Source organism: Carica papaya, chromosome 9, assembly GCF_054855325.1.
Source record: "Carica papaya isolate Zhongbai chromosome 9, ASM5485532v1, whole genome shotgun sequence".
NCBI lineage: Eukaryota > Viridiplantae > Streptophyta > Magnoliopsida > Brassicales > Caricaceae > Carica > Carica papaya.
In genome coordinates, this window is record NC_142317.1 from 35,026,986 (window position 1) to 35,054,366 (window position 27,381).

Here is a 27,381-nt window from a genome sequence, read left to right on the forward strand (position 1 = left end):
TAATATTTTAGAACCCAACCAAGACAAAGCATTGGAGAAATATTCAGTAAGTATTTAAATTAATCAAAATTTGACCATAGAGGCCATTGTTGATTTCTTTCATACATTTTATTACACAATTTATGGTTATATATATATAATATGTTGTACTTGTCATTTTTTTATAAATATTTTTAATTATTCAATGATTATTTGAACTTTGTTAAACTACAAAGAATATGCATATATACAGAGAGGGTAGTTCCTATAGATAACTATTTACTAAGAGTGAAGTGCAAGGGGGAATAAACTTTGTATACATAATCCAAAACAAATAATTGAAAAGTACTAAAAACTTCCTTAAAAGAAATATGTAAGTTTGTACTTACACTTTAAATTGTAATTACGATTCGATTTCTCAATAACTTTTGAGATAGACTCCCAAAACAATGAATTATCTTTCAGGTTATTCAACTCACGACTATTTGTTAAAAATATAAATCGATGATTAAGCAACGAAAACTTAATCCCATTTAAATATAATTGACGTTGTCGTGACTATTAAATCTTACGTGAGATCAAGAAATGAAAACGGGTCAAAAAGCAGGCAGCCTAACTGATAGAAATGAGAAAGGAAGAAGGAGCGTAGAACTCTAGAGCCTACTCTCTTTTTTTTTTTCTTGTGTGAAATTAGAAAAGGTTGAAGATCTCCCACCATGTCCATGAAAAGGAGATATTCTTTTGAGTCTCTTTCAAAGCTTGAATGGAAGTGAGTATTTCTTATTTTGGGTCCATGCAAAATATAAAAATAACAAAAAGAAAAAGAGGGTTTTGTTTGTCCCTCCACTATCATATGATATGATAAAAGGATGCAAAGTATAAGAATTGAACTCTAACTTCATAGAACAATGAAGATATTGAAGTTCTAAATGCGAAATTATCTATTTACGCTATTCGTAAATATTCGAATTTATTCATGTACTAATTTTTTGTTTCTTTGATTTGTCTTCTTTTAGAAAATATACGTGTTACTTTTCATCTATTACGTGTATATGGTATTATTAGTAAATTTATTACGTGATAATAAATTGAATATACGACTACTTTTAATTGTATATTAGTTCTTATTTATTAAACGTATTTAGTATCGTTAGTAAATTTGTCATATTAACAACAAAATTGTATACACGAATAAATTTTTATATCAGACGTTATCTTTCTGTTGGTGTCTAAAAAAAAATCTACCATTATAATTTTATATTTTTAATATTTAAAAATATTTTTTACACGTCAGATAATACATAACATTTAATGTAAAAACTTACACGACCAAAAATGTTTTTACGTGTTCAATTTGTCGTTACTCGACAACTCTACTAAAACTTAATACATATTTTTGGAAAATAAAAGAATTTAAAGGACAAAAAGATTAATATTAGAAAAATATTGCATAAACCAATTTAATATTTATATGAAATAGTAAATATTCACACCAAAAGATAAAAGAGTAAATAACCATGCAGTGTATATATATATATATATATATATATATATTATATATCTGTGTGTACTGTTGAAAGTGGTGTTTGACCTCACTCCACATACCGTGCGCCCGTTGGTGGTGCTTGTCCCTTCAAATCATTTGTTTTCATCTAACCACATAATCCAATAAATCATTGTCCTTTCAAAATTGTTTGCACGTGTGCTTTGCTTTGCTTTGCTTTGCTTTCTTTCTTTCTTATTATTTCTTTTACAAATACAATGCACGAACCAAAATATAATGTGAATGCTAATCAAAATTATAAGAGAAAATAATATACATATACATATACATATATATATATATGTATATTTCCCACTCCATACTGTAATGACCCAATACATATGTGCATGTATGTACGAGACCCATAAAATTCTTAGTAACAAAAGATTATTTTTTCAAGAACTTTTCCAATGAATTTAAAGCACCATTACAGACAGAACAAATGAATTTATGATACGAATGGTATATAAAGTTAGATTGGTTTCTACAATTCCTGAATATGCAGCTTTATTGGGCGGTTAGCTACTACTATTAATAAACTAATCAGACCACCAACCAAGAACATAAAAGTATGGAGTATGCTTCAATGGACTATACCAAAAGGAGAATCCATAGGAGGGTTAGCAGAATGACCTCATAGTATAGCTTTACAGCATCTTGACGAGAATTTTTAAACGATACTTTACCGCGTAAGTGCGCACAGATCAAACTTTCGGCAGCGAAGTCATCAATCTGTAGCCTTCGTACTTTTAGAGATTGGAGTTAGTCCGGCAAATTCTATGCAATCCAAGATTTCGCAATTACTCGCTCAAGTTCTCAGGCACGAGCTGTAATTCTTTACGGTTCTGTAGCAAGACTTTCAGCTTCACATTCTCTTTTTTTTTTTTTGCCGGAAAATTACTGTATTTATCTGGAAAAAAATATATATGTTTTTAGAAATATTTCAATTTTCCAACTGTTTGCAGGAGCTGTGGAATCACTTACACTATTTGTGGTATCTACGAAGAATGTTCTGTTTATGTGTAGTGCTTTGAGGCAATGATCCAGGGCTCTCTTCAGCTGGATCATCTGGGATATCAGGCATATCTGAAAGCAAAAACTGACAGATATGAGAATCGATTCAGAATCAAACCAAACAAAAATTTAAAATTGATAACATATGGTACACAAACCAGTGACTATGAAATGTTTTCTCTTACCAAACAACGACTTGATAGTTGGTTTCTTTGGAGTCTTGGTCTTTTTCTTCAATTCAGCTGTTATCCAGTAAAAAAACAAAATGTTCAGAAAACGTGTTTAACGAGAATGGCGTATCTGGCTACTGCTAGACTCATTGTTTCTCCTCCCTTTTGTGCCTTAAGACACTCTACTAATATCAAATAAACATGTAGTTCCATAAATATTCATCGATAACATTTTAATCTGAAAAAAGCATCAATAGATACTCCCAAGAGAATAAATAATGCTATAGGAATTTGGTACGTCTAATATAGGGAAAATAATGGGCCATATGATTCAATGATAAATTTTTACACTTTATGTGGTTTTTTCAGTAATGAACATGGCTCCTCGGCACAAAACAAATTTTCTCTAAAAATATATCTATTAGTAATTATTTTTAAGAAATTACAAATGTATATAAGATACAACTGTCTTTTGGTTCTTTGAGTGGAGAAACATTTTATTATCTGTACTTTAGATTACAAAGAGGTCACTTAATAACTCTTTTTCGAAATATTACAACCATGCTCCTTTCCATAAATGAGTCATAAGGAAATATTCTTCCTCTCAAGAAGATAAGTAAACAAAAAATTTAAATGACTTAAGGGAATCTGTTGTCTATTATACAGATACTAGAGAACATAAGATGTACAAAATTAAAACGAACAAAATTGGCAATAGGGTCAGTAGGATGCCAGGATGCAAAGGCTGTCTTTATTGAAGAACAAACTAACAGTTACATTATGTCTTCAATGTTGGGATAGCAATAAATGTACTGGAATAAAATATCATCTAAAGGGATCCGTAATAAATGAAACAACAGTATAAGAACAATAATATCGGAACAAAACTTTTCAATAAAATTTTCCCTCTGTTCTATTTTGATCATCCATCTATTTAGTCTGGAATCTCCTAAAGGCTTACAAATATTGAAAAGTCAAAAGCATATTTGTATTTGGGGGGATGTTAAAGCAAAATAACACCTTTTGCCTTTATTTGTATTAAAATTTGCTAAAACATATAGAAACTGTTGCAAAAATCTTTCTACAAACTCCGATGTCAAAAATCTTTACACTTAAGACATTTCTCACTGTATAGGCTAAAATGTGAAGGGAAAGTTCTGCATTTCACTCCCATGTGAATGCTATGATTGATGTTCCTTCAAAAAGTTGGATTTTCAATATACTATCAAAATGGGGCAGAATAAGTATATCTCTATGCAATTATCAGTTGCCATTGTAAGGATTACTGCATGCATCTCTTCATCATTAAAATAAACAATTGCAAACTGACCTATGCCAGACGCATGATGTTCGTTGACAATCTCAAAATTCTTATATGTATAGCCAACAAAATTCGTGTCCTTGGAAGAAATCATCTGCATTGAAAAAAATGATGAGTTAATCCATCATTAAAGTCCCCAGCTGCAGACAAATAAATTAGAGAAAGAATTAGGGCTACACATATTAAAGGAACTCAAGGCTTGATTTCAGTTCCAAGTTGTGGAAACAGTGCAGCCAAACGCACATTAAATTTATTGAAAATGTTATTATGATTATAGGATAACTGAGACTACAAACTATGAGCAAAATTAACTATCTTTTCACTTGAATATGACTTTAGAGCTACCTTTGGAAAAAAATCCAAAAATAATATAGAATTCATCTCCAAATCTACATTTAGGATAATTAGGGGAATATGTAAATTCTACTATGATGAAACAAGAAATGAGCAGTAACTAGGAGATTTTGTAAATTGTACTACAATGAGAAAAACAAAAAAAGAGCATATATGAAATTTTACTTTCACTTTGAACACTGTGTTCCACATCCTATTAAAATTGATGAAATTTGAAATAGATTGGTCCATAAATATTGATTTACAAATGAATTCCACAAATTTAAGATTTGTTTCAGACATAACCTTAAGGCAAAAATCTTAATCTTTTCTCCAGCCCAAGAATTTATTCTAGAACTTATGATACAACATGCCTTCACTGTGCCCAACTTTGCTTCGAAAAGTTAGATCAGTACAAAAGAGATTAGTGATATGCTACATAAAAAAAGTAGTTCTGCAACAAACAGTAAATATGTGTTAAATAGTTGGACACTATAAAGAAACTCACCTTTCTCCATGGGCCGGATTTTGATGAGGTTTTAACAGGAGCCCCCATCTGCATACAAAGAATTAATATATATACTGTTTGTTTGAAAGGAGAAAAGAAAAGGTATTATATAGTTCCATAAAAACATGCAAAATCCACCTAAAATTTTGGTGATTCAGACTCCGGCGTAAAATTGTATAAGAACGATAATACTTGCCTCTAAAACTGAGCTTAATAGACCCTAAGAGGATTATTATATTAAAGACCAGCACCTCAATATTGGAACCAAACAGCTTTGCAGGCACAAAAAATATGTAACAGAACAAAAAATATTTCTTTAGTCTCTCTTGGGGGATGAAGAACAAGGGTGTCATGTCCCATTATCAGGATCGGGTTACAGGTTGGCTCAAATGGAAATCATGAAGCAAGGAAGAAGCCTATTTCACTTATTTCCTTTCTTCAGAACCTACCTTGACTTAGGGTTCATTAGGAAAAAAACCATTCCAGCTCTAAGAGTAAAATAATGTGAACTCATTATTTGATAAATGATTTCCTAATTTCTATTGCTTAAGTTGCAGATATCTACATGCAAGCCACCACAGCTTCCTCACTTTTTCATGTGCATTCCTAATCTAATTCTGTAACGAAAAAATTCAAATCCTTTCACCGAAGTCCTTACTAACTTCCTAATCAAAGTTCTAACCACCTAGACAAAGTGTCCTCACGCACAAAAAAGAGCATGCATGATGAAAGTTAAAGTACAGGGGGCATCCTCACACCTCAAAACAGAGCATGCACGACGAAAGCAGTCTGTTCTATTAAAACCTTGCTTCATTACCATCTACTTTCCCACTTCTTCATGGTCATGGCAAAACTAAGTGCAATTACAGAATATAATACACTTTGGAAATGACAAGAAAATATTAAGCCATTCGGTGCAGAAGGGTATTAGCAATGAACAATTTTCATTAACATCTGACAAACAATAACACTAATAAGAACACGCAACATGATGAAAACAGTTCTTTATCCCTAAAAGAAGAAACAAATGAAAACAATAGTCAATTCTCACCTCTTCAAATTTTTCGAAGTTCTGTGTATCCAACTCATCAGTGACTTCCGGTATAAAAGCAGCTTCCATCTGATACAATCTGTCCCATTCACTGCCCTCAAACCATGGATGAGCCTGGTCAAGGAATAAAGTCAGCCATCCAATTCAGAAAACCACTCATTTTGCAATATTTAATGAGAAACGCATATCACTCATTTACTTAACACCGAATGAGAAGAAAGGATAGAGAAAATTCTAACTTTGATTTCATGAGCTCCTCTGGTTCCAAGCCTCCTTTCAACATTACAAAGGAGTTTACGAATGAGATCTTTAGCCTCAACAGAGAGTTTTGCTTCTTCAGGGAATTTCAAATGAACTTTCCAGTTTATAATCTGCACACATAAATATTTAATGTCAAAGTTTAGATGCAATACCCTGAGATCATCCCAAAGATGAAAAACGACCTAGCATAATCTTGATAAATACATGTTGTCATGACGACTAGATTTAACAAATAGAAAAGATACGACTTGGACGTATAGAAAAAAGTGAAGCTCTTGATAGTATATCATTGATGAAAACATAAATTCAAATGTTCAAACAATGGCTTAGAGTATAGATATTCCACTATAAATTAGAATATTATAAATTACAAAAAATTATAAATACAAGTACTTCCACAAAAGCTGGGTTGTAATTCAAGAACAATGTTGATTGATGTTGTTAGATTATTCATGCTATATTGCTTTCTTACAACTGAATTCAGTCAAAGCTCTCTTTAAATTCTTTGACCAACAGTAAAACTGCTTTCATCTTCTACATGCAGCCTTACTGTTGCTATAAAACCATAAGTAGGCATTTTGTAGGCTTTCACCACATACCACTTTCTTCATGGGTGCATGTATAAAACTTGTTACCTTGCCTTTGACAAGATGAAGACAAATTCCCCTCTGATCCAGCAATGGAGGTAATGCAGAACAAAAATATCTTATTCTGGAAAGAATTTTCTCTTAAAGAAATCTTTCCGTAATTATTATTATTTTGTTTTTTATGTTATTTAGGTTTATTTTAACATTAGAATATTTTAGTTTCCTTTCAGGTACATTTTAAACAGTAAAGGAGTTAGAATCTCTTAGATTTTCTCTTTTAGACTTATACTTATTGATTGAGGTATAACAATATTTTTTAGTGTCCTTTTAGATGAATTTTAAATATTACAGAAATTAAAACTTTTAAATTTTCCTCTTTCATAATTTTTCCTAATCATTGTAACTAATGCCTATATAAAGACTAGTACCCACCACCAAAGAAGGGAAGAAGATGATAAATTAAAAATTCCTTCATTGGGGTTTTATTCTCTATCAACTCTCCTTTTGTTTGTTCTTTTGGTTGTTACTCTCTATGATCTATCCTATTCATTCTACTTCTTCCTATATTTCTTCACATTTATCCCTATTTTACTCTAGACTATCTTTCTTCTTCTATTTTCTTCATCATATTTTCTTCTATTTTTGTATTTTGTAGTATAGTTCTTGTTCTACCATTACTTGTCCCACATCAGTTGGCACCATCACCTAACTTCTATTCTTATCTTCCACCACTTCTTTTTCATTGGAAAAAAAAAAACTTTCAAAATTTTCCACCACATCAGATTGGCCATAATGTGCACCTTACAATCACTTTTAGAGTAGATCAGCTTTAACTCGACATAAAGTTAAATAAACTTCTTTTAAAGTTCACCATAAAATCTACCCAATTACATACATGTGTTATGTCAAGGTTTTGGTCATTATGGATGCATGGAGAGTATTTAGATACATCCACAATTAATTTGCATCCAATGTCAATGCACCCAAAATGTTGTCCATGTTAAAATCTCTCTCAACGGCTGTTGTCTATATTGATAACTGCTGTCAGTTCAATATTGAATACGCCAATATCTCTTGAACTGCTGCTGGTGGTTTATGGATGCATGGAGAGTATTTAGATACATCCACAATTAATTTGCATCCAATGTCAATGCACCCAAAATGTTGTCCATGTTAAAATCTCTCTCAACGGCTGTTGTCTATATTGATAACTGCTGTCAGTTAAATATTGACTACGAAATAGACTTAAAAGCAAGGAAAGCATGAGATTTTCTGCAAGAATTAAAGACTGAGCTTAATAGTAGATTAACACTTCTCATGCGCTAGGAGATGAAAAACTTGATGTTCCACTTAAACCACCAGCAGCAGTTCAAGAGATATTGGCTCCAATTGAAGTTGCTTCTGTTCATGATGATGTCAAGGAACTCCCTCCTTTCAACAATCTTATTTCATCTCCTGCTATTGAAGTTGTTTCCATCCATAACGACTGTATTGAAGAAATTTCTTTGGATAATTTTATTTTATCCCATTGCTTTTATGATCCCAAGGAATCTATGATTTTAATTAACTTCCAATTTTTTTGGAGATTACCAAAAGTCTCAAATTTTTGAAGATTTTGATGAGCATATACAAGCCTTTCCTATATTGATGCTCCACTACTTCAAAACTTGAGGTCAAGATTACACCAAGTGGAATCATAAAAGCAAATCTTTGACAGCGACACCGCCGTCACCTTCTCCTTTCCGCTCACCCTAACCTCTATCTCCTCACAACAACAAGGACAGCTAACTGAGAATGTCCCCGACACAGAGCTTCATACCTGATCATCCCCACTCACCTGCACTATTTCCATCTTCTCTCTCCCCTTCAACCAATCTGGTTCTAGCAAATCGGCCCCTTGGACCTCATAAATTGCCTCCATGAATCTTCACCACCCGTCAGCCTTCTCTCCCTCCAGGATATAGATTTGTTCGATACCCTCTTTTCCTCCAGCAAAGCTCTCAGATAGAACCAAGAAATTCTCTCCCTGCACCATGCTTAAAGCCATCAGAGAGTATGGTTCCTTTTCCACCAGTATCTTCCCCAGCCGTCCTCTTCTTTCTCCCACCAAAACTGCCTAAAGCTTCCCCGTAACCATTCCGCCTCCTCCTTTTGATAGAGAATCGATTTCCTTGTTCCCTTCCCATTTTCGAAAATACGTACTCCATCCCCTTCTCCAACAATGTCAAAAGACTTTTGTCCAGTCGGCAAAAACTTAAGTGGACCCTGCACCATGGCCCTAGACAGACGGCGCCGTTGCGGACTCATCGACAGCGTCAATCGCACTCAGATACTCTCTCACTCACTCAGATTCTATTATTAACTTATCCCACTTGGTTTAACCAAATTTTTGACAGGGAAAGAGGTGAGGAACATTGATAACATGTTCCTCTTGACAGGAACCTTTACCAGAAGGAGTTTCTCTTAAGCCATTCAGAAGGGACAACAACAAAAATACTAACTTGGTTCTTTTCCTTTTTCTGTTAAACAAAATTGTAAGTGCCTATTACTAAGCAATAGCTCATCTCATATGTAATTATCAATATCAAAGTCTTATACACAGAACAGTGAGCTGAACAATACCTTTCTACATGTAGCCAATGGTTCATCAGAATAGAAGGGTGGATATCCCACAAGCATCTCAAACATAATTGCTCCAAGAGACCACCTAAATGAAACAACTTCCAGATTATCAAAATAAGCATGAGTTGAAGTGAATTTACATTCATTGAAAAGTAAAACAGAAGATTGAAAGGATGTAATATCTAAGGAAAGTAACAAACCAATCACACTCCATTCCATATCCTCTCTTCAGTAATACCTCTGGAGCAATGTAGTCAGGAGTACCCACTGTAGAATAAGCCTGCATGGCATTTTGACAGAATTACCATACTAAAGAGAGTCAACTTAAAGGCGGTGTGTAAAGATTGACAATAACCTAACTGAACCATGACATCTGAACATCAACTGCTAATATTTCTTAACATTTTGAGAACAAATTGCTTTTAAAAGGATGGTTTTGGCAGTTAAACAACATGCAGAATATCTAAATGACCCCAAAATAAAGACAAGCGAACATCCATGCAGACAGGAAACCCATTTTGAATGTAAATGAAAAAAAGAAATAACTTCAAAAAACTTAGTACCAAATTTTAAATTTGTGATTTCAGATCTGATAATGCTTAAGATTGATATGAACACTAAGCTGAAGCCGGAAAAGTATTATAGAAACATTGAGACAATACAAGGCTGCTGCCGTTGCAGATAATAAGCCAATTGAAAATCAAGGCTAATAAAGCCCAGTATGCCAACTTGGCAACCAAATACGTATAGTTAATTGATTCTACAAGGCACTATTTAAAAATAAAAATGTCTAATATCTAGATGGTAATCTTCTGACATCCAGACAACCCGAATGTAATAATCTGGAAAGATGAACAAAATATAGATACAGAGCATACCAACATTCTCCTGTTCTTTTGCCAGTGTAATAACTGCTCCTGCTGTGTTCGCCTTGGCACAGGTGGAAGGTTAGAACGCTTATCACTCTCTAATGAACAATTAAAGTTCCCGCCAACTCCATCATCTTCTTCCTTCAGATCTGGAAATTTGCTGCAGTCCAAGGGCTTACACAACCCAAAATCTGAGAGCTTAATGTGCCCATTACGGTCAAGCAACAAATTGTCCGGCTTGATATCCCTGAAAATAAAAGGACCACTTGGTTTTACAAAGTATTTGAAGTACATGTTTAACATTCAATGAAAAGCACATTTCGGTAGTATGGAAAAAAGACAAGAACAGAAGGGCATAGTATAAAATATTTGGGGAAAGAAGAGAGTTGACAGAACCATTACAGAATATATGGATGTAATGACAGGACCATTGAAATGGTATACATTCACTTACAGAAAAAAGCACCACTAATCTGGAAAGAATTAAATGAAGTTGCATAGCTACATCCATTATTAAAATCCAAGTTTCAATACCTTAACAGGTAAAATCTTTCTCATATGATATCCACCTTTTTTAGGTTTATCATCAACATAATCCAGGTAGAATAGTGTTAGGATCCTGGCTCATCAACCCAGGGGATCCTTTTTTAGCAAGTTAGGATTGGGTGAAGAGTGAGCTGGAAGTTAGGGAACAGAAAAGCAGAAAACAGAAGAATAGAAGAAGGATTAGAGGGAAAGTAAAAGTGAGAAAAAGAGAGTTGGGTTCATAATATTCTCATGCCTTTTACAGCTTAGTCATACGGCTTTTACATAGTAATATCCTAGAACTATGATTGGATAGGAATAACCAACTTTGCAGACCTGGTACACTATAGCTGGCACCTGGTACGGGTTGGTGCAGTGCTAACGGCTAAGCTACAGAAATTTAAAAAGGAACGAAAATAACAGCAAAAGAACAGCTAAAAAAACGAGTGGCTAAAAATCCCTACATTTATTCGTGCCATTTTGTTTCCTAACAAATAGTGGAGAAAAAATCCCCTAAAAGCTGAGAAGAAGGATAAAACAAATGAAATCAACCTGTGAATGTAATTGTGCTTGTGGATAGACTCAATTGCAAGGACTGTCTGCGCAACATAAAATCGAGCCTCATCCTCAGTCAATGTATCCTTGCGCATAAGTAATGTCATCATATCACCTCCTGGGAGATATTCCATTATAAGATACAAATATTCATCATCTTGGAAGGAGCAGTACAGTTTGACAATGCAAGCACTGTCAACTTCAGCAAGGAGGTTCCGTTCAGCCTTAACATGTTCTACCTGTGAGAGAGAGAGAGAGAGAGAGAGAGAGCATTCAAATAAGCAGAAAGTAAAATGGACCAAAAAAGTTGTTCAGGAAGATTATCCACGTATCACAGCATGCAAAATTTTCCAAAAAATTCCCGTTACCACTTTTATTTCAACGTTAACATTCTTCTTGCACCAAGCTTTGTCTTGTCTAAGCATATTTTACAAATAATTCTAACTTCCAAATGAGCTTACAACTAAACTAGGACCTGTTATCAATCCTAAAGTTCTACCAGGGAGGCTTGGGTTACTCATAAATTGGATAGACTTCATGTTATTGCTGAAGCCAATCAGAAAGTGTAAGGGAAGAGACATGGAGGAAAAAAAGCATTAAGTTCTAAATTTTACCTGCCCTCTGCGAAGCATCTCAGATTTCTTTAACTTTTTCATGGCATACACCTGGCCAGAAGCCTTTTCTCTGCAAAGTCTCACCTAATATAGAAATTATAGGTGTCACTATTATCATATGAAATTTACAAATAAAAAAAGGGTCAACATTCACCTCAATTATTATAAAGAAATAAGAAAAGGGAAAGAAGACAATTAGATTATTTCCATGTGACAGATGTGGAAAGGTCAAAACAACATGGACGGAATCACCAAGCATAAACTATTAAACTTACAATCATTTAGTTTACAAAAAGGACTTCACAGAATGATTGACAAATGAAATGAATATCATATACTTCAATGGTACCTTCCTCATGTATATATACCTCGATCCATCAATGTGTACAGCAATTAAATCAAAATAAACAGGGTTTTGACGTACATCTAAATTAGACGGGCAATCTAGAACCAGGTTGCAAATAACTTTTATCCAACAAGCAAGTTTCAGAAACAAATTAACAACTTTGTCCGCTACATATGCATGTCGAAAGGGGCAAGTAATTGCCCAAATGCAAAGGCTGCTACTATGAAATAATAGCAGTGAAATTCAATACAGCACTATATTTGTGAAGGGCAGCACCAGGATAGAAGAAAACAAGCCTTCATTGGTAAATGCAATATAGAAAGTGCATGATAGCTCTTTTTATCAAGATTTTCCTTCTTCATTGTCAAATCTAGGTCTTGACAAAATTTAAAAATCTGTTTGAAAGTTTTAAGGAACTTATGCAAGAACAATGGCTTGAACATCTCTCTGATAATTAACTCAGTTCTACAGAGAACAACCTTTCTTTTCCTGAAACCACATATGAATAACTTATAAAGGTTTCAGTGACAAACCACAATAAAAAAGGAAACTGACCACCTTATCTGATGCAGAATGGGTTATGCCTGAAAAGGTTACGCACTTATTTTTGCTGACAGTGCTATGCTGTTTTGTGAGCCGGATAGGAGAGCTATGCTCAATCTCTGGTGTTTTTTTATGGGTTTTCAAGCGGTCTCAGGGCTCAGCATCAATCTTGCTAAATCAAAGATGATGAGAATGGAAGCTGAGCGAGATTTGGATAGTTTGGCAGGGGCATTGGGCTGTAGGGTTAGCAATACTATTAAACTGTCAAAAATATTCTTGTCTCTGATTTAGTACAATATTTTAAACCTTTTTCACTTATTGATTATTCAGTTATTCAGTAATATTTTTGAGAGTTTCTTATTTTTTTGGTTGCATGATGCAATCAAAGTCTTAAATGTGATGCTTAAAACTTCTTAGATATGATGTCTAAGAAACCCTAGGTATGAAATATAGATTTTTATCCTCAAATACCTAATTCGACAAATCAACCGTATTTATCCTACCTCATTATCTCGACAATAACTATAGTAATACAAGAAAATTTAACAACAATCTCAAAAGTAAAGAAAACCTCTCCAAATGCTCCCCTTCCTATGATTGTCAGAAGTTCAAAGTCCTCAACGCCCATCTTATGTCTTTGACGACGCATATATTCTGTCTCCTTTTTCTCCAAATACTTGAGTACATTCATTTGCTCTTCTGGAGAAACATCAGCATCTGCAAGCTCCCTCTCTAAGATACACCGACTGTTTTCAGGTATTAACAGATGTTTGAGAACTTGTTTGTTATCAATTTACTCATTGGTTTGAATGAAGAGAACAATTTAGGAAAAGATAAATACAAGTAAAACAAAATTGATAAATAAAGTCAATTAGAATTCCAGTAAAAAATATAAATTTCAAAAAATTAAGATGAGACTAGAAAAGGTGAAAGATTACTAAAATATAGAAGCAGCATATATGTCACTGGATGACTATATTTAAAAACATAAGTCCATACAAACACAATCCTACTACATTCAAAAGACAGCATGCTAACCGCTATCTTACTTTTAATATTTAGAAAAGCACAAGATACGCTAGGTTATTCTAACAAAGTATGATCTATTTGCTTGCCAACCCTCTCTATGATACACAGAGTGGTTAAAGTCCTGCTTAACGTCAACCTTAAATCACCTAGAAAACTAGTTAACCAGAGCCCCGAGCAGATTCTGTTAAATTTTGGCATTTTTATTACATTAAAACCCATAAGAACCAAAATCACAAGCCTTAAAGGAATTGTAACAGATATTTTCTCTGACCAAGCAGTTTCAATAATCAAAACTTAAAATTCAGTCAACTACTCATTCTTCCATTTTCCTATTTCTTCATGCTTTTTTCTCATTTTCTCCAATCTATAAACCATGGCATAAACGCCATATTTTTCCATTTCTAAATTAATAGTTCTATAACATTTTGTAACAAATAAATTGTATTTGCCGCATACATGAATCCAAAAACCAGTAAAATCTGATATCAGTCTTCAGGATGTTGAGAAGTTAAGAAACCAAATTGTTAATTCTTGTGATACACTTGAAAAAGATAGATATTTTGAATATACAGTTGTTTGAATTAAAATTTTCAAAAGAATTCCAAATCAAGCATAGGAAATATTAGTACAATGCTTCAACAAATAGTCATTGTCTTATCACCAAAAATGACAAAAATAAAGAGAAAAGTTGCAGCATCAGAGAAAATAAGATTTAGTAACTTGCCGTTCCTTTCTGTCCTGCAAACTCTTCATTTGAGCTTTGTAATGATTCTCAATGTATTCCTTTGCTGCAGCAACCCTCTGTTTGGTGATACTTGAAGGGGCCTCATCTACTGGAGGCTTCCCAGTGGATTTTACGCTTCCTGTTTCTTTCTTGCTTGCAGGATTACCTTTCACCTTATCAGTTCTTTGTTGAAAAATTTTAAACCAGCTCCTTGTAGATTCCATGACTGACCAATTGCCCAGGCAAATCAGAGTACCTAAATCATCTCACCTGTACAAAATGCAGACTTGAATTAACCTCAGTATCTACCATCAGTTGCTAATAGATGAAATAGAATTAAGTAATGGAAAACTGTTCACCCAATAAAGCAGGTGAAAAAGAACAAGCCGTTCTATGTTGTCCAAAAGAATAAAACCCAAGTAACCATATCCGTAAAACCCAATGGAATTTAGCTTTTAAAAATCTCTAAGGTAAAATATATACAATAACTACTCTGATAACAGAAAATAATCCAAGATTGTAGAACCCAAAATAACTACATAATGAATCATCCAAATTGAAAAGTGAAATCGGGGAAGTGGAGCGTTTGTCCAAGGGGAGAAAAAACCAAAAAGAAAAAATTCATGGAATTGCTTTGAGCTTTTGATTAATACAGCCAAACGGCCAAGTGGCCAGGAAATTAAATTACTGAAAATGAAGGAACATTCATATTATATGCAGTTTCATTGCAGCCTGCCTATATCATTATATTGTAAAACAATGCATTGATTACGAATTGAAATCTGTCTATTTACAAATTATAGTCCAACCACAACTGATTTTCCATCAAATATCATAAAAAACCGTGCAAATAGCAACAGATATACATACTCTTTTGAAATTTAAGTTTCTCCCGTCGTCTAGGCAACCAATCAGAAAGTTCAATTCAGATATAGTTCACCTTCAACACCAGAACAAGATAAAGAACACAAGTACTCCATAATTCGGTCAAAATCAACAGAAAACCAAGCGTTAATTCACCTCAAGCATATTTTATTCTCAAATTTTCGCTTCAAAAAAGAAAAAAAGTAGACTAAAAAATCGAATTCCCAACAAACACAACGGCCGATCATACAATGAAACACTTAATTTATCTCAACATTACACAGACTAAAAAATTACTTACAAAATTAACCGAATAACGTAAATAACAAGCGAACCTCGCTCGATATACATATATCCAAGAAAGTTGAAAGAAGAAGATGAAGAAAAAAAAGTCTTACAGTAGATTTCTCGTCTTCTCTTCAGCCTGTCAACTAAACCAGTCTCTGTCTTCTTCACTTAATATCTGCAGACAAACAAAAAAGAAAAAAATTCGCGGCGACAACTGAAAAGAATTTATACGGTCAGGTTGCTGCGTAAATAAGCAAATGGAGAAAGGGTATTATAGTAAAATAACTGGATTTGGTCACTAAACGTCGTGCAAGTTACGGGACAGTGACTGAGAAGTTACCGTCGAGTTAACAGCGGCCCCACTAGCCGGTAAGAATACCGGATGCGGATGGGAAAATTTGAGCTACTGAGACAGACACGTGGCGGTAAAATGGCGGTCACAGCCGGCGATTCGGCTGACGTGAAGGCACGATTAAATGATTTGCCACGTCGGATTGGCATAAAAGGCGCGCAAATTGGGGATAACGCGTTTTTGAGAAAGAGGTGATCCTGGCCGTACACGTGGCGGAATATGTTCTAACCCGGGTTAGCTTTAGGGGTTTAGAAACCGTGTGGAAGACTTAACCCTGGTTAAGCATTTAAACCATTTAAAAAAATAATAATATTTTGATTTTATTAAAAATTAAACTAAAATCTACAATTCGTTTCATAAAATTTTAAAATAAAATAAAATCTGAAAATCAATTTTATATTTACTATAAAAATTATTTACTATGCGAGTTATTTAATTAAATATTTTTAGAATATATTTATATATTATGAATATATAAATATAAATCGAATAATTTAATTTTCCACATGATTCTCTTCATTATTTATCATAAATATATAATATGTTTTTCGCTCCTTTTTTTTTAATAAATAAAAAATTATATCAAACTTTTAATCTGTATTTATTAAAAAATTTAATCATTATAAAATATTTATTTAACTCAAAAATTTAATAAATTTTATCGTACATAATTTAATATATTCCTTGCTCCCTTACAAATTCGATCTACGACTGCCGAGCTATATTGGCATTGTGGCCGGACGTTTCACTTAATAAGATACTCGACAATGGTCCATCGAATAGCGAGAGAGGTCTGCTCTCGTTCTGAGTTCAATACACGAGAGTTTGTTCTCGTCAACTAATGTATCTCTCTCGTGTTAAGTAATACTATTTGACTTTTACTCAAAAAAAAAATACATAAAAATTTAATCGCACACCATAGATGATTGAAAAATCTCTATAATAAGAATGGGAAAGACATTGTTGTCATCGATGTTACCATCATTGTCGAGACTAAAACATGAAGAACTGAACAATGACTGCTGATAAATGCTCAGCTGCCTGTAAAAGTTTGCAAATGAAACTCGTTCTTCTTGCTCTTCGGGTACAGGCAGATCCGGTGGAAGGACAGCCAGGGCTCGAATACCATCCATCAGTTGGTTTAGTTCCTTTGAGATCAGAGGGATACATTCGCCTTCCAGAAAAGATTCATAACTCAAATGGAGCCATTCTTCATTGGAACAAACAAAACCCGATTAGTTATGAAGAGTATCCCGACCGTATAGCCAGCAAATATCTACGAGGCACATTAGGCTTCTATTCATTCAGTACGGATCTCAATGTTCCGCGATTGTGTCACTTTTGTTGTGACACCACTTGAAAGAAAAAGGCATTAGGTGGAGCAATGTGAGAACTCAACCAAGAGAAAACGACCACCGTTCTTTCTCTATTCAAAAATGTGCATCCAATCATACCGGGCAAAGCTGTTTTCCTAGGATGATGATGATGATCAAAGGTTTGACATAAGATCTGCTTAGCACATCCATCCCGGATCCATTTCTGTCGAACAGAATTGTCAATTTGAGTCTCTTGTTAGCTGAAACAATTGTTAACAATTGAATAGAAAGAAATATACTTGAATTAAACGCCACGGAAAAGTTTAAATTTTTAGAAATAACATAAACTCCAAAGGGGTTTTTTGTGTGTTCTTGTCTTCATCAAGATCAAGACTTCTCTTTAGATGAATTTCTCCTTTGTGCAGCTCAGAACAATACCCAATTCGTATAAATTACGTGCTGATAAAAGAAACTCAATCATGTCACAAGAAATGTCAAAAACCCAGTTTACCATATCGATACTGTCACATGCTAGCCACAGCATCTTGTGGTTGATCCTCTTTTCCTTTCTTAAATTTAGCAACATGTTTATGATACTCTTGCAGCTCCTTCTCCAACTTTTCAATGAACTGACTTGTATGTTCAAGAGATTGCTCGTAACGATACTTCTCCAAGGCCTGCAATATACGTATCCAGAAGCAAAAATTCACCGACCCTTTCAATTCAACCAAAAATAATACGGTTGAAAATTACATAGTGTCAGTTAACCAGTTAGGCCTATCATAGCTCAGGAAACTAAAGTTCAACTACAAAGAATACGAGAATGCAGAGCCTTAGAAGCATGAGATGTAAGAGTTGAACACCAGATTAAATCATCACCGTGCACGAGCGATGATTGTGAGGAATGGAGAGGCGAAAACGATGGTAAAAAAGAGAGGAATAAAGTTTTTCTCCCTCTTCAGTTTCCTTCTCTTTTGTCTGGGAAGTCCAAATTTGTGAAAGGCGGTAAAGCTTATTCTAGTATTCAAACAATCGCATAATATCCTATTTCTTGCCTGCTAGTCAAAATTCTAAAACAAGTATTTACAAGAAAGGCAACACTTGACATCGGGTAAATTATGATTAATTTGCCTAATTAGGATTTGGAGATAAAAATACAAACATAACACCTAAGGTTTCTTATATATCATGTCTAAGACATATTAAGCATTACGCTTGGGTTTGATTGCATCACACTATAAGAAAATTTAGAAGCTCTCGTATATTTTATTGACTAAATGAAGTTTATTATTGTAAGAATAATTATAATGCTTCCTAAATAACCTTCACCAAATAGTATTAAACTAAGAAATACTAATATTGTTAAAAATTGAAATAATACGACTAACACAAATAAAAAAACTAAATACTAAAAGAGAATAAAATTTTAAAATTACTAAAACTATAATAATAGACTTCAAAAATAGTACAATAATTTTATATCTAAAAGAATTAAAATTTCTAATCTATTGAGCATATCAAAACCTAAACCATTCTGTACCAACACTTCTCCATTCTCCCTCCACTTTAAAAGACTACGAAAAGAAAAGCAATGAAATATAAGAGTAGATCCTTGTGTCCCCCCAGAAAGTTTGAAGTTCTGCGTTGTATGTTTGAAATATTGTTCGAAAGTTATCCTACTTACTGACAAACATTCAAAAGAAACTGGAAGTTTATCCTACTTTAACATTCGAAGAGAATACAAACAGATTAACAGGGAAAAAACCAAAATATACCTTGGCTTTTGATAGGGTATCTGGAGGAGACATAACATTTGGCTGCACATAATTCTTTCCCCGGTAGAATATTATAGAATTGTCAGGCTTTATATCAATCGCAATGCCTTTGCTCAGTCGAGCAAGTTCCTCAGCATATTCATGAACCTGCCCTGGTTTGCAAGGCTTGCAATAAACTTTTACAGTTTCATGTTTCTTCCAGTGGAGATGCATATTGAGAACAACACCTCCAAATACTCCACGCCTCCCAAGTGGAACATAATTCTTCTTTTTCTCACCAGTACGCTTTAGGTAATGCCTTTCTTCCTCAGTTAAAATTTCCGGATCATATGCTTCAGTCGGGGCCTTAGGAACCTCGAATTTCCTCAGTTTCTCAATCAACCATTCTTCCTTCCGTTTGGCCTGAGATGTAACAGCAAGCAACAACTCGAAACAGTTAGAAAGATTCCTGATGAGTTCAAATTGAATGCATCGATCATAATATAACTATTATTCCCTTGCTAAAGAGAAGCCAAAACAGTCGTATATTAACCATGGAAAATATATGAGAATTAATAATCCCGAATACTGGAAAGCTACATATTTGTGTATCATGTATCTAATCCCATAAAGAAAGAAAATTTTCGACACTAATCACCTGAATATACGACTAGCTCAAGAATAGGATCCAACCTTTTCAAGTTTGTATCTAATCCTAACTTCTGGATTTGGAGAATTCATCTTCTTTTTCGCTTTAAGACGATAGAGCCGTAACTCATTCAATTTGGCTTTTCGTGACATTTTAGCACGTTTGAGATTCTTCTTCTCTTTCATTGAAGGGCCAGTTTTATCAAGTGGTTTATTAATAGAAAACCTGACAACGTCATCCTCTGTTTTTAATTCAATCGATGCATTACTCATGTATCTTACAGATTGACAATTCAAGTAGCTCGGTCTCCATTTCAAAGAAAACCCACAGGAAAATGATTCACATGGATCTTCTACAAAAGGTCTCGTGCTTCTGTAGCTTCTATTGTTCACATGAGTGAGATAAACATGCGGCTGCATAAAGGAATATGCTCTTGGCAGCAGTGAGATTTCAGACTCATTTTTAACTAGACAACACAGCCAGAATAAATAATCCCTACATAAAGAAACCAGAATCCATCAACGAAAAGGCTATAGTAAGATAAACAGACATAAAATACATCTCATTCAAAAGTCTCATTCATATATTGAGAAAGAAAAGAAATATAAATAATTAGGAGCAAAATGTACAGAAGACATCAGTTAATTTTTATCAAGGAATCCCAAACATAATATTAGAAAATGTGATTGTCGATTACAAGGAAGACAACTCTAAGTATGAAAAAAAGAGCAACATACTTAGCACAACATGAAAACTAGCAATTGCAAACGGAACCAAAACATGGACCTGGAGATATAAATTCGAGGAACTTGCTAGGTTTTAGTATGAGATAGATGCACACATAAACCAAATATATAAATTTGAACCAGCTCAAACCACCAGATTCACAAATTCAACTTGTCTTCTATATCTAGTTGCTCAGTTGCCCCAAAAAAAAAAAAAAAGAAACTTTCTTTTCTTCCCTCCTGAAACTAATCGATCATGTTCTTTTGCTTGCCAAATAACAGCCAAGAACTTATCCCAACTAAAAAAATGATGGCATAAGTTTAACGTTGAAATTATTCACTTCGTTGGGATATAATAGACTTTATTTCTTCGAGGACTTCTTCTTCATTTTCCTCCGCTTTCTCAGCAACCAAACAAAAGGGAACAGAGGCACTAACAAACTTAACATAAAAGTTTTCCCACACTTAATTAGCAACCAAACAGACAAGTAAAAATATGTAATTGAAAGTACGGAAAAAGACGAAGTGGAGATGACGAAAAAGAGAAAGCACCTTGAGAAACCGCGAGAAAATCGACGGGAAGCTAAACCCAACATCATAAATTCGTGAATTTCAACAACCGGACATGGTTAAGAAAGCACCCAAATAGACCCAGATCACTTGCTGAAAAAGATAAAAATCGCAGCTTTTGTGATCATTCAATTTTTGTCAATCACAGAGGTTTCTGTTAACTTCACTGTTGATATACAACATGGGTATTACTCTCTTTATCTCTCTCTCTCTCTCTCTCTCTCTCTCTCTAAATAACTGGAGATTCCATGGTGGCTGACGGCGGAGGACGGCGGAGGTGAAAAGGAAAAAAGGAAGCGGCTGGGTCATAGTGGTATATATAATGCTTTGCTCAACAATGGAGGAAAAAGGGCAATAATATAATTACCATTTTGCCTTAAAATTGGAATTATTTTTTAAGGGAAAAGAAATAATATTTTTTAAAAAAATTTAGTCAAAAATTATTTAATATTTAATAAAAATAATTGTAAATAATTATCATTTAAAAAACAAAAATAATATATTTAATAAAAATAATTTTTAAAGCTTATTAAAATTAAATTTTATCATTGATTTTCAACAAAAAAAACTCGTAATATTTAATTCGAATTCCGAACTTGTAGAATAAGAAAAAAAATTCGACACCAACAAAACAAATATTTAAATAAATTTAACGTTCTAACTTTGAGTAATTCCATGCTCAATTTATGCTATGTATTTTCGTAACTTCTCATTCGATAGGCGAGATACAAATCTATCGTTTTAAAATTAAAAATACGAGTAGTGTTGGTTGAATTACATATCGAATATGTAAACTTCGACTAGATTTACATATAAGATAACTAAAATCTAATAATTGAATAAGATCAAGGTTTAAAATATATATATATATACAATCTCCAAATGGTTTTCCAGGGATCTTCTTATCTTCAACAAGACTGCACTTGGGATGAATTTCTTCTTAATGCAGTTCACAACAATACCCTGTTCATACAAATGATAGGTATGATTATAAATGTAATAAGAAACTGAAGCAAATGAGTAAAAACTATGGCTTCACAAGAAACTGGTAAGAAGTTAAAAACACAGTTCACCAGACTGATATCATCACATGCCACCCACAATATCTTGTCATCCATCCTACTTTTCCTTTCTTAAGTTGAGCATCATGCTTATGATACTCTTCTGGCTAGCTCCTTCTCCAGCTTCTCAATGAAATGATTTGTATCTTCGAGAGATTGCTTACACCGATACTTTTCCAGGGCCTGCAATATATGTATCAAAAAGCATTTAAATATACACTGACATCTTCAATTCAGTAGAAAATCGAACTACAAGTCACGGAATGTCAATTAATCAATTAGGGGTATCATAGCTCAGTTAAAACTGAGTTGGGTCAAAAAAACCGAAGATTCTGCAGGAAACTAACTCCAAATATATAAAGTATAATGGTAATGCAGATACTTGAAGCATGAGAAATAAGACTTAAACACCATATGACCCATTACAGTCCGTGTGCGATGACTGAGGAAAGGAGAGGCAAAAATGATGAATGAGAAAAGATTGGAATAGAGCTTATTTTCCTTTATCAGTTTCATTTCTTTTTTGTGGGGGAAGTCGAGATTTGCAAAGGCCTAAAAGCTTGATCTTGTATATTTAAGTGATCGAGTAATATTCTATCCCTGACCTGCTAGTCAAAGTTCCAAAACTTGTATTTACCAGAAAGGCCTGGGAAGGGGTATATTATTCCTCAATAACCAGTACAAGACCTCTCCATTTCCCCTCCACCTTAAAGGATGAATGAGAAAAGATTGGAATAGAGCTTATTTTCCTTTATCAGTTTCATTTCTTTTTTGTGGGGGAAGTCGAGATTTGCAAAGGCCTAAAAGCTTGATCTTGTATATTTAAGTGATCGAGTAATATTCTATCCCTGACCTGCTAGTCAAAGTTCCAAAACTTGTATTTACCAGAAAGGCCTGGGAAGGGGTATATTATTCCTCAATAACCAGTACAAGACCTCTCCATTTCCCCTCCACCTTAAAGGATGAATGAGAAAAGATTGGAATAGAGCTTATTTTCCTTTATCAGTTTCATTTCTTTTTTGTGGGGGAAGTCGAGATTTGCAAAGGCCTAAAAGCTTGATCTTGTATATTTAAGTGATCGAGTAATATTCTATCCCTGACCTGCTAGTCAAAGTTCCAAAACTTGTATTTACCAGAAAGGCCTGGGAAGGGGTATATTATTCCTCAATAACCAGTACAAGACCTCTCCATTTCCCCTCCACCTTAAAGGATGAATGAGAAAAGATTGGAATAGAGCTTATTTTCCTTTATCAGTTTCATTTCTTTTTTGTGGGGGAAGTCGAGATTTGCAAAGGCCTAAAAGCTTGATCTTGTATATTTAAGTGATCGAGTAATATTCTATCCCTGACCTGCTAGTCAAAGTTCCAAAACTTGTATTTACCAGAAAGGCCTGGGAAGGGGTATATTATTCCTCAATAACCAGTACAAGACCTCTCCATTTCCCCTCCACCTTAAAGGGAGAAGAAAAGAAAAGCAATGAAATATAAGAAGAGATCATTGTTTTCCCTCAAAAAGTTTTGAAGTTGTGTATTGTATGTTTGAAAGACCAGCATTCAAAAGAAAGTGGAAAAAAGGCAAAGGTTCCGTGATATAAAAAATGGAGAAATGTTTAGTTTACCCTATTTAACATTCACAGAGAATTCGAAAATATAGGGAGAAAAATCAAAAACATACCTTGGTTTTTGATAGAGCATCTGGAGGAGACATAAACATTCGCTGAATATAATTCTTTCCCCGATAGATTATTTTGTATCCAATGCTACTTTCTGGATTTGAAGAATTCATCTTCTTTTCCACTTGCAATTTTCAAACGAAATAACCATAATTCATTCAACTTTTCCTTTCGAGAAATTTCAGCCCCTTTGAGATTCTTATTCTCTTTCATTGAAGGGCCAGCTTTATCAAGTGGCTTATTTATACAAAACCGGACAAAATCATTCCCTGTTTTCAGTTAGATTGATGCGCTTCACTACTCATGTATCTTGCAGACAGAATTCCTAAGAATGCTGCAACACACAAAATACACTTGATCTTCATTTCAATGGAAAACAATAGAGAGATAATTGACATGGATCATCTATCTCTTGTTTGCATGAGTGAGACAAACAGGCAGCTGCATAAAGGAAGATGCTCTTGGCAACGGTAGCAACAGATCAAACATCTAAAAGCAACAAAAATACTACCACTATTCGAAATTTCAGGTTGCTAGCAGTGTGCAGCCCTTTGCTTTTAACTTGGATTCTAGACCAAAAAATTTCAGTCCTGATCGGACCAAGTCTGCGGTTTTCTTCTTCATGTGTTCAATTAACATTTCGTCATATACGATTGCATCAGCTTCTGTAAGAAGTTTGTGCTCTCTTAAGTTTGTGAAAACCTTCCTTGCCTCTTCCAATGTTCCATGTTTGCACATGCCAGAGATGATAGCTGAGTATATAACTTCGTTCAAGGAGCAACCTTCTTGCATCAGTTCATTCAACACTTCAATCACTTTATCTGCGTTGCCTGGCCTACATATATGGAGAATGGTCAGTGTGTATTTAAATTCCAAGGGCCCACTTGTAACATTGCTTAAGCAATCACGAACTAGCATCATGGCTGCATCAATCTCTCCAATTTTGCACAGACCTCTGGCAAGAGAAGAATAAGCAGGGAGGGAGGGAACACAAGACATCTCAATTATTTTATTATGGCAAGAACATGCCTCTTTAATTTCCCCATCTTCAACCAAACAAATAATTGCGACACTATAACTTGATGAGTCAGGTTCAAATTTAAAATTCTTCATTTCACGAAACAATGACAATGCCTTTTTTATCTCCCCACTCTTCTGGAGAGCCTCCATAAGAATATTGTATAACGAAACACTACAATAACCTTTCACCTTTAATTCCTCAAACGCTTCTAATGCCATCATAACACTTTCTTCCTTCTCAACCAAAACTGAGAAGAACTTCGAAAGATGGTCCATCACAGAAAGTCCTACCTTTTGCATCTGCTCTAGCAACTTGCAGAATTCTTCTATTCTTTTCATGGATGCATAACACACCAAGATGGGATTCACGGTATTGAAATCTGGCCCAAGATCCTCCTGCACAGAGACTTGGAAGAATTTATAAGCATTATCAACTTGTTTCACATCACATAAGCCTCTAATAATTGAATTATATATCCCTATATTGGCTCTATACCCTGAGTCTACCAAATCTTTGAACAAATCAAGTGCAGAACCAACCTTCCCATCCACAACAAACCCTTCAATTAACATTTCATATATAGTTCGATCTATCAAAATCCCCTTCTCCTTCATTTCTCTGAACAATTCATACCCTCCGTCGACCCTCTGTCCCTTGCACAACCCGGCAACAAGTGTTGCATATGCCATCACATCCGGCTCCACTCTGTCCTGGTTCATTTCTTCCCAAACCCGCAAGCACCCATCCAAATTCCCCACCGAAACTAACAACCTCACCATTGCTGTGTACGCAAAAACATCCGGCTTACACACATTCACCCTCATTCTTCCCAAAACCTCAAGCATTTCCTCAATCCTCCCTGCTTTACACAACCCCTTAATCAAAATCATAAAAGTAACACTCTCTTCTACCAACCCATCCGCCTGAAAATCCCCATAAACGGATAAAGCTAAATCTAAATAACCCGTTTTGATCAATGCATCCATTATCCTATTATACAAGAAAACTCTGGGTTTAACACCAAATTTCTTCATCTTTTGATAAACATAATAAACCCTTAAACCCTTATTACTATCCGCGTGCATTCTAATCAAAATTTCGAATTGTTTCTCAGTTGGAGGTTTCCCTTGAGACTCCATTAACTCCGGCAACTGATCCGCAGCACGAAAATAACCATTCCTATTAAGACAATGAGCGAAGGCATTATAGGAGGCAAAATTATGTTTATACCCTTTCTGCCTACCAGCCCAATGAAAGAACTTTACAGCGATGGCGGCGGCGGCAGGGGTAGTTTGCACTCTCAAGACCTCAGTAACGAGATCGGGCGTGACGCGGCGGAGCTTGTTGAGCTCGGAGACTACAGACGGTCCCCAGCGGTCGCGATTCTTGCGGAAGGCGTCGAGGATGAAGCGAGCAATCGGGGAAAGGCGACTGGAAGCGGAGAGAGGGAGACCAGGTTCGGGAACTGAGGAGGAAGATGATGACAAATAGTGTGGGTCCCACTTGTGGAGATCGAAGGGCTGAGATCGGGATTGAGGATGGACGGGAGAGGGGGGCCGTTGGATTACGGTCTGGCGATTGGAGAAGAGACCACCGTAGACGACGGGGCGGTTTTGAGAGGGTTTGCGGTGGCCGTAGAAGAAGTAAGGTTTAGTAGGGCTTTTCGCCCCTCTCTGCAACTTCATTTCTGCATTTGATTGCCGTTTGATTCGTCTGTCAACTCTTCTGGTTCATCATTTCACTGCACACAGCGAAGGCACGCAATAATCAGTAGGAGAGAAAGAAAGAAGAAGAAAATAATAATTTTCAGAACAAAAATGCAATAAAAATTATTTCTTTTATTATTATTTTGTTTAATTTAGTTTTTATGGATATTAAAGTTTTTAAAAATTATTATTTAATTAGTTAACAAAAGAAAATTTTAATTTATTAATTAAATAATAAGTCAAAATTATTATTTAATTAAATTTTTAACTCATTTTAAAATATACTATCAATTGATTTAACAAATTTAATATTATTTTTAAGACCATATTTTAATTAATTAAATATAGTATTTACAAAACTATAAACATATAAGATATATACATGTATTATTACTATATTTACTATATCAATTTTTTTAAGTAGACTTTAGTTAACTACGTTCCTCTACTAAAATTTGCAAGATAATTGTGGCTCTTGATGCCAAAGAGCATCCTCGTCCTCAATAATGAAAAAAGAAAACGATATTCGTTCACACAGGACGATCGGTATTCTCACAGTTATATGATATATGTCATATGAATTGTCTTATGCCTAAAAGAGATATAGTATTAGTTAATTATTGATAAAAAAATTTATCTGTCGATAGTAAATCAAAGAGACATTCAACATAAAGATGATTAATCATAGTACGACGAGTTAAAAAATAAATTTTTCAACTATAGCTTGTCTCGTGTGGAACAAAATGAATGAATTTATCCATGATGGTAATGATAAATTCATAATCCTATCAAACCATGTTATTAGCAAC

General features: G+C 34.3%; 3 protein-coding genes across 5 annotated transcripts; all 3 read right to left on the reverse strand.

Annotated features, from left to right (window-relative positions):
- Positions 1-1,892: 1,892 nt before the first annotated feature.
- Positions 1,893-16,002, reverse strand: LOC110813167 (Protein kinase family protein). Its single transcript, XM_088211957.1, has 15 exons — positions 15,857-16,002; positions 14,595-14,864; positions 13,413-13,587; positions 11,953-12,036; positions 11,336-11,577; positions 10,268-10,505; positions 9,590-9,669; positions 9,390-9,474; positions 6,159-6,290; positions 5,920-6,033; positions 4,869-4,916; positions 4,037-4,121; positions 2,722-2,778; positions 2,507-2,608; positions 1,893-2,432 (listed from the first exon to the last, which is right to left on the reverse strand). The coding sequence occupies exons 2-14, from the start codon at positions 14,816-14,818 to the stop codon at positions 2,508-2,510; spliced, it is 1,665 nt and encodes a 554-aa protein (XP_088068083.1). The 5' UTR covers positions 14,819-14,864; positions 15,857-16,002; the 3' UTR covers positions 1,893-2,432; position 2,507.
- A 1,019-nt stretch (positions 16,003-17,021) lies between these two features.
- On the reverse strand, positions 17,022-21,438 carry LOC110825317 (RNA-binding CRS1 / YhbY (CRM) domain protein). The gene is made up of 5 exons (XM_088211958.1): positions 21,095-21,438; positions 19,862-20,312; positions 19,190-19,591; positions 17,926-18,091; positions 17,022-17,637 (listed from the first exon to the last, which is right to left on the reverse strand). The coding sequence occupies exons 1-4, from the start codon at positions 21,139-21,141 to the stop codon at positions 17,939-17,941; spliced, it is 1,053 nt and encodes a 350-aa protein (XP_088068084.1). The 5' UTR covers positions 21,142-21,438; the 3' UTR covers positions 17,022-17,637; positions 17,926-17,938.
- A 345-nt stretch (positions 21,439-21,783) lies between these two features.
- On the reverse strand, positions 21,784-26,687 carry EMB3131 (Pentatricopeptide repeat (PPR-like) superfamily protein). Of its 3 annotated transcripts, none has more exons than XM_088211450.1 (3): positions 23,848-26,687; positions 22,214-22,356; positions 21,784-22,075 (listed from the first exon to the last, which is right to left on the reverse strand). In XM_088211450.1, the coding sequence occupies exon 1, from the start codon at positions 26,549-26,551 to the stop codon at positions 24,371-24,373; it is 2,181 nt and encodes a 726-aa protein (XP_088067576.1). In that variant the 5' UTR covers positions 26,552-26,687; the 3' UTR covers positions 21,784-22,075; positions 22,214-22,356; positions 23,848-24,370. The 3 variants fall into 3 exon arrangements, with proteins under 3 accessions (XP_088067576.1, XP_088067575.1, XP_088067574.1); XM_088211449.1 differs by having other exon boundaries at positions 22,186-22,356; XM_088211448.1 differs by having other exon boundaries at positions 21,784-22,356.
- Between the last annotated feature and the right edge of the window lie 694 nt (positions 26,688-27,381).

What these genes read in the sequence shown, in the direction of transcription:
- EMB3131 (XM_088211450.1), bottom strand. Translation starts at nt 26,551, where the DNA reads ATGAAGTTGCAGAGAGGGGCGAAAAGCCCTACTAAACCTTACTTCTTC.
- LOC110825317 (XM_088211958.1), bottom strand. Translation starts at nt 21,141, where the DNA reads ATGATGTTGGGTTTAGCTTCCCGTCGATTTTCTCGCGGTTTCTCAAG. An exon ending in TTAGATACAAACTTGAAAAG is followed by an intron (nt 19,592 to 19,861) that starts GTTGGATCCTAT and finishes GTTACATCTCAG; the next exon opens with GCCAAACGGAAGGAAGAATG. An exon ending in ATACCCTATCAAAAGCCAAG is followed by an intron (nt 18,092 to 19,189) that starts GTATATTTTGGT and finishes CGTATATTGCAG; the next exon opens with GCCTTGGAGAAGTATCGTTA.
- LOC110813167 (XM_088211957.1), bottom strand. Translation starts at nt 14,818, where the DNA reads ATGGAATCTACAAGGAGCTGGTTTAAAATTTTTCAACAAAGAACTGAT. An exon ending in AGATGCTTCGCAGAGGGCAG is followed by an intron (nt 11,578 to 11,952) that starts GTAAAATTTAGA and finishes TCTCTCTCACAG; the next exon opens with GTAGAACATGTTAAGGCTGA. An exon ending in GAGGAGCTCATGAAATCAAA is followed by an intron (nt 6,034 to 6,158) that starts GTTAGAATTTTC and finishes TTCCTTGACCAG; the next exon opens with GCTCATCCATGGTTTGAGGG.